This window comes from Hemitrygon akajei, chromosome 10, assembly GCF_048418815.1.
Source record: "Hemitrygon akajei chromosome 10, sHemAka1.3, whole genome shotgun sequence".
Lineage (NCBI taxonomy): Eukaryota > Metazoa > Chordata > Chondrichthyes > Myliobatiformes > Dasyatidae > Hemitrygon > Hemitrygon akajei.
Window position 1 is genome coordinate 112296 of NC_133133.1, and position 11494 is coordinate 123789.

The 11494-nt window shown below is 40.3% G+C and overlaps 1 protein-coding gene across 1 annotated transcript in view; it reads left to right on the top strand.

Annotated features, from left to right (window-relative positions):
- The window catches only part of LOC140734138 (uncharacterized), a 111999-nt gene extending 100708 nt beyond the window's left edge, over nt 1-11291 (top strand). The window contains exon 11 of the mRNA XM_073057718.1: nt 9507-11291. Coding sequence (XP_072913819.1) covers nt 9507-9514 — 8 coding nt within the window. The 3' untranslated portion in view covers nt 9515-11291. The remainder of the gene's footprint in view (nt 1-9506) is intronic.
- Nucleotides 11292-11494: the final 203 nt, after the last annotated feature.

Genomic DNA, 11494 nt, shown 5'->3' on the forward strand with positions numbered 1-11494 from the left:
CAACAGATGACTCCATTGCCACCACCCTCCATCTGGCCCTAACCCACCTGGACAAAAAAGACACATACGTTCGAATGCTGTTCATAGACTTCAGTTCAGCATTCAACACAATCATCCCTGAGAAACTGATTGGAAAGCTGAGCCTACTGGGCCTGAACACCTCCCTCTGCAACTGGATCCTTTCTTCCTTTTCTTTCTTTTTAAATCTTTTTATTAATTTTTAAGCAAACATAAATGAAACATGAATACAAAGAGTTTGAGAGTACATAGTTAATAGTTTAAGTAGACATTCAAATATATAATAATCAATATATATAACCTCCCAGACTCATAGTATTTATGAACAAAAGAAATAAAAAGGAAAAAAAAAAACAAAAAAAAGAGAAGAAAAAAAAACACTAACCAACATGGGCCATTGCATAATGTCAGATATATACAGTAGTGCCAATAACTCCGAACCTCCATCCAAATAATTAAGGATAATAAAAGTGAGGTTTAGGAAAAGACAATTTAACTCATATGAAAATGTTGAATAAATGGTGTCCAAGTTTCTTCAAATTTAACTGAAGGATCAAAAACAACACTTCTAATTTTTTCTAAGCTCAAACAAGAGATAGTTTGAGAAAACCACTGAAATATAGTTGGAGGATTAATTTCTTTCCAATTCAATAAAATAGATCTTCTAGCCATTAATGTAACAAATGCAATCATTCGTCGAGATGAGGAGGATAAACGACTATTATCCACCATTGGTAAACCGAAAATTGCAGTAATAGGATGCGGTTGGAAATTGATATTCAGAACTATTGAAATAATACTGAAAATATCTTTCCAATAATTTTGCAAACAAGGGCAAGACCAAAACATATGGGTCAATGAAGCAACATCAGAATGACATCTGTCACAGGTTGGATTAACATAAGAATAAAATCGAGCAAGTTTGTCCTTAGACATATGAGCTCTATGTACAACCTTAAATTGTATTAGGGCATGTTTAGCACAAGTAGAAGACGAATTGACTAATAGTAAAATTTTCTCCCACTGCTCAGTGGATATAAGACAATGAAGTTCTTTTTCCCATTCCTTCTTAATTTTTTCAGATACTTCTGGCTGTATTTTCATGATCATATTATAAATGACAGCTACTAAACCCTTTTGACAAGGATTCAGAGCTAAATATCTTTCCGTAATGTCCAATGGACATAGTTTCGGAAAAGACTGTAACTCATTATACAAAAATTTTCTAACTTGCAAATATCTAAAAAAATGAGTTTTAGGTAAATTATATTTATTAGATAGCTGTTCAAAGGACATAAAGCTATCATCCAAAAACAAATCACGAAAACATGTTATACCTTTTGTTTTCCATAAAAGAAAAGCTTGATCCATAAAAGAGGTCCGAAAAAAAGGTTAGGTATTATAGGGCTTGATAAAATGAACTTATTCAAACCAAAAAATTTACAAAATTGAAACCAAATTCGCAATGTATATTTGACTATAGGATTAGTTATTTGTTTATTCAATTTAGATAAAGAAAAAGGAAGTGAAAATCCTAAAATTGAAAACAATGAAAAGTCTTGTACAGATTTACATTCCAAATTTACGCATTGTGGGCAAGCAGCTATAGTCAATTCTTGTGTCCAAAATATTAAATATCGTATATTAACTGCCCAATAGTAAAATCTCAAGTTTGGCAAAGCCAAACCGCCCTCCTTCTTAAGCTTGCAACTGGATCCTAGACTTCCTGACTGGGAGACCTCAGTCAGTCCGGATCGGGAGCAGCATCTCCAACACCATCACACTGAGCAAGGGGGCTCCCCAGGGCAGCGTGCTCAGTCCTCTGCTGACCCATGACTGTGCTGCAACACACAGCTCGAACCATATCATCAAGTTTGCCGATGACACGACCATGGTGGGTCTCATCAGCAAGAACGACGAGTCAGCTTACAGAGAGGAGGTGCAGTGGCTAATGGACTTGTGCAGAGCCAACAACCTGTCTCTGAATGCGAACAAAACAAAAGAGATGGTTGTTGACTTCAGGAGGGCACGGAGCGACCACTCCCCGCTGAACATCGACGGCTCCTCGGTAGAGATCGTAAAAAGCACCAAATTTCTTGGTGTTCACCTGACAGAGAATCTCACCTGGTTCCTCAACACCAGTTCCATAGCAAAGAAAGCCCAGCAGCGTCTCTACTTTCTGCGAGGGCTGAGGGAAGTCCATCTCCCACCTCCCATCCCATTCTACAGGGGTGTATTGAGAGCATCCTGAGCAGCTGCATCACTGCCTGGTTCGGAAATTGCACCATCTCGGATCGCAAGACCCTGCAGCGGATAGTGAGATCAGCTGAGAAGGTCATCGGGGTCTCTCTTCCCGCCGTCACAGACATTTACACTACTCGCTGCATCCGCAAAGGAAACAGCATTATGAAGGACCCCATGCACTCCTCATACAATCTCTTCTCCCTCCTGCCGTCTGGGAAAAGGCTCCGAAGCATTCGGGCTCTCACGGCCAGACTATGTAACAGTTTCTTCCCCCAAGCTATCAGACTCCTCAATACCCAAAGCCTGGACTGACACCTTGCCCTATTGTCCTGTTTATTATTTATTGTAATGCCTGCACTGTTTTTGTGCACTTTATGTAGTCCAGTGTAGGTCTGTAGTCTAGTGTAGCTTTCTCTGTTGTTTTTTTTTACATAGTTCAGTCTAGTTTTTGTACTGTGTCATGTAACACCATGGTCCTGAAAAACGTTGTCTCATTTTTATTATGTACTGTACCAGCAGTTATGGTCGAAATTACAATAAAAGTGACTTAATGACTTGACTTGACTTGACCTGCACTCAGCCCATTACCCTCCATTCCTTTTAAATGACAACATCGAACCTGCCTCTACCACTTCTACTGGAAGCTCGTTCCACAGTTACCACCCTCTGAGTAAAGAAGTTCTCTCTCGTGTTACCCCTAAACTGTTGCCCCCTAACTCTCAACTCATGTCCTCTTGTTTGAATCTCCCCTACTTTCAATGGAAAAAGCCTATCCTCGTCAACTCTCTCTATCCCCCTCATAATTATAAATACCTCTATCAAGTCCCCCCTCAACCTTCTACACTCCAAAGAATAAAAACCTAACTTGTTCGACCTTTCTCTGTAACTTAAATGCCGAAACCCAGGTAACATTCTAGTAAATCTTCTCTGTACTCTCTCTATTTTGCTGACATCTTTCCTATAATTTGGTGACCAGAACTGTACACAATACTCCATATTTGGCCTCACCAATGCCTTGTACAATTTTAACATTACATCCCAACTCCTGTACTCAATGCTCTGTTTTATAAAGGCCAACATACCAAAAGCTTTCTTCACCACCCTATCCACATGAGATTCCACCTTCAGGGAACGATGCACCATTAATCTTAGATCACTCTGTTCTACTGCATTCCTCAATGTCCTACCGTTTACCATAGATAGATAGATACTTTATTCATCCCCATGGGGAAATTCAACATTTTTTCCAATGTCCCATACACTTGTTGTAGCAAAACTAATTACATACAATAATTAACTCAGTAAAAATATGATATGCATCTAAATCACTCTCTCAAAAAGCATTAATAATAGCTTTTTTAAAAAGTTCTTAAGTAGTTTGATTAGTCCTACCAAAATGTAGCACCTCACACTTATCAGCATTAAACTCCATCTGCCATCGTTCAGCCCACTCTTCTAACTGGCCTAAATCTCTCTGCAAGCTTTGAAAACCACTGCATTATCCACAATGCCACCTACCTTAGTATCATCTGCATACTTACTAATCAAATTTACCACCCCATCATCCAGCTCATTAATGTATATGACAAACAACATTGGACCCAGTACAGATCCCTGAGGCACACCACTAGTCACAGGCCTCCAACCTGACAAACAGTTATCCACCACTACTCTCTGGCATCTCCCATCCAGCCACTGTTGAATCCATTTTACTACTTCAATATTAACACCTAAAGATTGAACCTTCCTAACTAACCTTCCGTGTGGAACCTTGTCAAAGACCTTACTGATGCCCATATAGACAACATCCACTGCTTTATCCTCGTCAACTTTCCTCATAACCTTTTCAAAAAATTCAATAAGATTTGTCAAACATGACCTTCCACGTATAAATCCATGTTGGTTGGTCCTAATCAGGCCCTGTCTATCCAGATAATTGTATATACCATCTCTAAGAATGCTTTCTATTAATTTACCCACCACTGACATCAAACTTACAGGCTTATAATTGCTAGGTTTACTCTTAGAACCCTTTTTAAACATTGGAATCACATGAGCAATACACCAATCCTCCGGAACCAGAATAGCGGGGGAAACCTGTGTCACCTGATATCCTTGTATATTGGATTCCCAATCTTTTACACCCTGCAATGGCCACTAAATCATACCCCTTTGTACTGACTTGTGCCAAAAGTTCACTGACCTAGTTTTGAATACTACTAGCATTCAAAGTGCCCTTACACTCATTGTCATGTTAAAATCTTGTAATCTTTTACTCTTTTGCATTTGACTTTTCTTCACTCCACTCTTACTTTTCTCCTTTTTTATCTTTTACTTTATAAAAGTAAAAGGATGGCTGCCATTGTGAATATACAGTGTATCTGAAAGATAGGTTAGGAGACAGAGGGGGTGGTGTGGCCCTGTGTATAAGAAAAAATATTAAATCATTCAAAAGGGACGACATAGGATCAGTAGGCGTAGAGTCTTTGTGGGTTGAGTTAAGAAAGGGCAGGGGTAAAAGGACCCTGATGACAGTTGTATACAGGCCTCCAAAGAGCATCCGGGATGTGGATTACAAATTACAGCAGGAGATCTGGATGATGGGGTGGTAAATTGGATTAGTAAGTATGCAGATGATACTAAGGTAGGTGGCGTTGTGGATAATGAAGTAGGTTTTCAAAGCTTGCAGACAGATTTAGGCCAGTTAGAAAAGTGGGCTGAAAGATGGCAGATGGAGTTTAATGCTGAGAAGTGTGAGGTGCTATATTTTGGTAGGAATAATCCAAATGAACATATATGGTAAATGGTAGGGAATTGAAGAATGCAGTAGAACAGAGTGATCCAGGAATAATGGTGCATAGTTCCCTGAAGGTGGAATCTCATGTGGATAGGGTGGTGAAGAAAGCTTTTGATATGCTGGCCTTTATAAATCAGAGCATTGAGTATAGGAGTTGGGATGTAATGTTAAAATTGTACAAGGCATTGGTAAGGCCGAATTTGGAGTATTGAGTACAGTTCTGGTCACCGAATTATAGGAAAGATATGAACAAAATACAGAGAGTACAGAGAAGATTTACTAGAATGTTACCTGGGTTTCAGCACCTAAGTTACAGGGAAAGGCTGAACAAGTTAGGTCTTTGTTCTTTGGAGCATAGAAGGTTGAGGGGGGACTTTGATAGAGTTATTTAAAATAATGATGGGGATAGATGGAGTTGACGTGGATAGGCTTTTTCCATTGAGAGTAGGGGAGATTCAAACAAGTGGACATGATTTGAGAGTTAGGGGTCAAAAGTTTAAGGGTAACACTAGGGGGAATTACTTTACTCGGAGAGTGGTAGCTGTGTGGAATGAGCTTCCAGTAGAAGTGGTAGAGGCAGGTTCGGTATTGTCATTTAAAGAAAAATTGGATAGGTGTATGGACAGGAAAGGAATGGAGGGTTTTGGGCTGAGTGCGGGCCAGTGGGACTAGGTGAGTGTAAGCGTCGGCACGGACTAGAAGGGCCGAGATGGCCTGTTTCTGTGCTGTAATTGTTATATGGTTTATACTCTGGTTGGCAATCAGTGGTGAGCAGTGTGCCGCAGGGGTTGATACTGGGCCCCGAACTGCTCACGATATACATTAACTATCTGGAAGGGAGGGCTGAGTGTAGTGTATCTAAGTTTGCTGATGATACTGAATTGAGTGGAAAAGCAAATTGTACAGAAGATACAGGGAGTCTGCAGAGAGATATAGATAGGTTAAGTGAGTGGGCAAGTATCTGGCAGATGGTAAATCTGGCAATGTTGGTAAATGTGAGGAAGGAAGAATGAAAGCGCAGATTACTATTTAAATAGTTAAAAAACAATTGCAGCCTGCTGCTGTTGGACTTGGGAGTGCTTGTCCATGAATCAGAAAAGGTTGGTTTGCAGGTGCAGCAGGCTATCAAGAAGGCGAATGGGATGTTGGCTTTCATAGCGAGAGGGATTGAATTTAAGAGCAGGAAGATTATACTGCAACTGTACAGGGTGCTGGTGAGGCTGAACCTGGAGTACTGCATACAGTTCTGGTCTCCTTACTTGAGGAAGGATACAGTGGTATGCAGAAGTTTGGGCACCCCGGTCAAAATTTCTTGTTACTGTGAATAGTTAAGTGAGTAGAAAATGAACTGATCTCCAAAAGTCATGAAGTTAAAGATGAAACATTCTTTTCAACATTTTAAGCAAGATAAGTATTATTTTTGTTTTGTACAATCTTAGAGTGGGGAAAAAAAGGAAAGGAGCACCATGCAAAAGTTTGGGCACCCCAAGAGATTTGAGCTCTCAGATAATTAAGGTCTCAGATCTTAATTAGCTTGTTAGAGCTATAGCTTGTTCACAGTCATCATTAGGAAAGGCCAGGTGATGCAAATTTCAAAGCTTTATAAATACCCAGATTCCTCAAACCCTGTCCCAACAATCAACAGCCATGTGCTCCTCTAAGCAGCTGCCTAGTACTCTGAAAATTAAAATAAATGATGCCCACAAAGCAGGAGAAGGCTATAAAAAGATAGCAAAGCATTTTCAGGTAGCCGTTTCCTCCGTTCGTAATGTAATTAAGAAATGGCAGTTAACAGGAACGGTGGAGGTCAAATTGAGGTCTGGAATACCAAGAAAACTTCCTGACAGAACTGCTCCTAGGATTACTAGAAAGGCAAATCAAAACCCCCGTTTGACTGCAAAAGACTTTCAGGTCTTTATTCTTTGGAGTGTAGAAGGTTGAGGGGGGACTTGATAGAGGTATTTAAAATTATGAGGGGGATAGATAGAGTTGACGTGGATAGGCTTTTTCCATTGAGAGTAGGGGAGATTCAAACGAGGACATGAGTTGAGAGTTAGGGGGCAAAAGTTTAGGGGAAACACAAGGGGGAACCTCTTTACTCAGAGAGTGGTAGCTGTGTGGAGCGAGCTTCCAGTAGAAGTGGTAGAGAGGCAGGTTTGATATTGTCATTTAAAGTAAAAATGAATAGGACAGGAAAGGAATGGAGGGTTATGGGCTGAGTGCAGGTCGGTGGGACTAGGTGAGAGTAAGCGTTCGGCACAGACTAGAAGGGCAGAGATGGCCTGTTTCCATGCTGTAATTGTTATATGGTTAAGACTTAGCAGACTCTGGAGTGGTGGTGCACTGTTCTACTGTGCAGCGACACCTGCTCAAATATGACCTTCATGGAACAGTCATCAGAAGAAAACCTTTCCTGCGTCCTCACTACAAAATTCAGTGTCAGAAGTTTGCAAAGGAACATCTAAACAAGCCAGATGCATTTTGGAAACAAGTCCTGTGGGCTGATGAGGTTAATATAGAACATTTTGGCTGCAAAAAGCAAAGGTATGTTTGGAGAAAAAAGGGTGCAGAATTTCATGAAAAGAACACCTCTCCAACTGTTAAGCACAGGGGGTGGATCGATCATGCTTTGGGCTTGTGTTGCAGCCAGTAGCACGGGGAACATATCACTGGTAGAGGGAAGAATGAATTCAATTAAATACCAGCAAATTCTGGAAGCAAACATCACACCATCTGTTAAAAAGAAGCTGACAATGAAAAGAGGATGGCCTGTACAACAGGATAATGAACCTAAACACACCTCAAAATCCTCAATGGGCAACCTCAGGAGGCACAAGCTGAAGGTTTTACCTTGACCCTCACAGACCCCCGACCTAAACATAATCAAAAATCTGTGGACAGACCTCAAAAGAGCAGTGCATGCAAAATGGCCCAAGAATCTCACAGAACTAGAAGCCTTTTAAGAATGGGCGAAAATCCCCCAAACAAGAATTGAAAGACTCTTAGCTGGCTACAGAAAGCATTTACAAGCTGTGATACTTGCCAAAGGGAGTGTTACTAAGTACTGACCATGCAGGGTGCCCAAATGTTTGTTTCAGGCTCTATTCCCTTTTTGTTATTTTGAAACTAAAAGATGGAAATCAAAAAGTAATCTTGCTTAAAATATTAAAGAAATGTGGCATCTTTAACTTCATGGCTTTTGGAAATTAGGTCATGTTTTACTCACTTAGCTATTCACAGTAACAGAATTTTGACCAGGGTTTCCCAAGCTTTTTCATGCCACTGTAACTCTACCCACAAAGATTCTACATCTTCCAATCTTATGCCACTTCTTTATCAAGATTCGATTTCAATTTTTGCCAGCAGAGGCACTCCACCACCTTTGCATGCCTGCCTGTTCTTTTGATACTGTGTGTATCCTTGGCTGTTAAGCTCCCAACTGTGATCTTTCAACCATGTCTCAGTGATGCCTACAACGTTTTACCTGCCAATCTCTTTACTGTGTTACAAGGTCATCTACCATATTCCATATACTGCGTGCATTTCAGTATAACAGTCAGTCCTGCACTCATCTCCCTTTTCTATTTTGCCCCCTAGTTATATCTCATATCATCCCACTGACTGCAATTTTGCCCTATCACCTGACTGTCCATCCTCACAGTTTCTCTACACGCAGCATTGATTTGTATACCAACTGCCCTATCACTCCAATTCCCATCACCCTGCCTTCAAGGATATTGGTCCCCTTCGGGTTCAGGCATTACCCTTCTCTTTGTAGAGGTCATACCTTCCACAAGAAAGATCCCAATGTTCCAGTGTCAAAAGTGGTTGTAAACTGAACAGCTGTATAGCCTGCCTCTGTGTGTTGTACTCTGTATATTTTAGATTAGTTAGTGTGACTACAGTCTGAGAGGTGTACAAAACCCACTGTAAACTGAATGGCTGTTTAGCATCTTCATTATACTGTGTATGCTTTAGATCAGTGTGACTGCAGTCTTGAGAGGCACGTGAAACACATTGTAAACTGTATGGCTGTATAGCCTGCCTCTGCTATGCACTGTGTACATTTTAGGCAGTGGCGCAGCTAACTGAGAGACTACCTCACAGCGCCTAGTGACCTAGGTTCATTTCTGACCTCTGGCATAGTCTGTGTAGGGTTTGCATGTTCTCCCTGTGGCTGTGGGCTTTCTCTGGATGTTCTGGTTTCCTCCCACATCGCAAAGACATATTAGTAGGTTAATTTGACCTTTGTAACTTGATCCTAGTGTAGGAGTGAGTGGTAGAATGTTCAGGGAGCTGGTGAGGGCAAGGGGAGATTAAAATCTGCCATTAATGTAGGATTGGTGTAAATTGGTGGTTAATGGTACAGACCCGTTGGGCCGAAGGGTGTATTTCTGTGCTGTATCTCTGACTGTCTTGTAATGAGAAATTTGTTCTATTTTCCCAGAACTCTGAACGTCTTGATTGGAATTGCACTTACACATTCAGTATTTTACCGAGTGCTGAAGGCCTTGTTACATGAAGCTGCTTATAGAGGACTTCTCAGTTTGCGCAGGAGAATTAATGAATCCGTCACCAAGGTGAATTGTCATGTAGGATGCTGGTTTACACCGTTCCATATTTCAGGAGCTTGCTCCTTGACTCTGTTGAACTTCTGGTAGATTTTTCTAACCTGTTTTTTTGTTAATCTGTCAAATTCCTTTCCTAACTCTCTCTCTTGTCAAACGAGTTATTTGGATCTACCTTTATTTTCATATTGAATTAGCTCTGGTTTGTCACCCTCGTCACACAGGAATAAGTTTGTGCAGAATGAATAGTGCTTATCGTTCTGTGAGCAGTTAATCCTGTTCATTAAAGTTATTAATAATAACATGACAGTAATGAACCAGCTGTGGTTCACATAAAGTGATGGAGCTGAAAAAGTGTTGCATTTCTGTTGTGAATCTGTTTCACGTGCAAAGTCAGACCTGTGATGCATTTTAACTTTTAATGGTTAAAGTGTAATGGCTTGACTCACCTCAGTGATTATTCAACTGGAAATGTAGGTAATTATGATAGGATGTAGGAGCTAGATAACATTCACTCCCCACACCTGCACCTTCCCACACCGAGATGTTTAAATAGACTCGACTGTGGGAGAGCTATATTGGGAGTGGGACAAAGTAACATTGAATTGGGAGATGCGTTTTGAAGGAATATTGTGAAAAATGGTGGAGAGCAGTAATATGAAAGAATTAGTTGAAGGTTATCACATTTCCACTGTTTAATGTTGTACTGAAATAGAAATTGTGAATTAATGGATTATTTAATTGGCTCCTTTTTTCAGTTTCATCCTTCTAGAATATTCTATTTTTAATAAGCCTGCACTAACGTACATTAATGAAATAGCTTCTGCCATAAACTCTGTTTATTTGTTGTTAGGAGCTTAGCATTTACATATATTTCACTTATTTTAAGGTAAGATGTTTTGGCGTAATGTATTTAAGTATTTCTGTATACATCTTAAGTATTAATTTGTTTAACATTCAAAACAGTATTTGGCCAGAAGATTATTTCCTGATGGTCTTTCTGTTCCGAGATTTCTCTTCCAAGCATCATATTGTATTAATGAGGTATAAATAAGAAACGTTAGGGCATCATATCAGGAGCAGTTATCTTTGAACAGCCTCTTCACTGCAGCCTAGCAGGTCATACCCACCTTTGATAGATGTGACTCTAAACCCTATGCTGCTTTCACCCTCAGCTTCAGAACGTATTTAGCTGCTGCCATCCATAGGAAGGTGCATCTTTTCACAGCAGTTGTTCCAGCTATTAGGTTTACTAAATATTTTCCTGTTCTCAGTTGTTTTTTTTGAATCCGATAGGGAGCCTCAGGCTGCAGTGACTTGACATTCTCAGCTATATCGACTGCAAAAGGAGTACCCTCACTTGGCTGTTGAGCTGTTTTGTTGTTGGTGCAGTTTATAGAAATGAGAATCTTCTGGTCTGTAACACGTACTTATGGCAGTCATCACCTCTCACTGACAGTTCACAGACCAGAACAGTGCCTTAGCTCAATCTTTTTGTGTATTTTTGTAAGATAATTAATTTGAACTCTTTACAAGGAAATGACAATCTCTAGCTGAACTACCCTCTGCGCTGTGCACATGTTGCTTTTGCTCAGTGCCCTCTTCACAACTGTATGTAAATAGCAATGTGAATCATTTAAATAAATTTTACAGGTTTAAAATAAGTGTTTTATTTTGATTCTAACCAGTTTCCAGCATCCTTCAATCAACTGTCGATTTGTGCTGTTTTTCTGTGAATAGTATGAAGGAACAGCCACTCTTCTTAGAGTGGAGGGGCACGGAAACATATGTCCTTATGGTCACACAGTACAGGAGCAAGTCCACTCACCTACTGTCTCCACACCATCTGTGGCACCCGTCCATATTG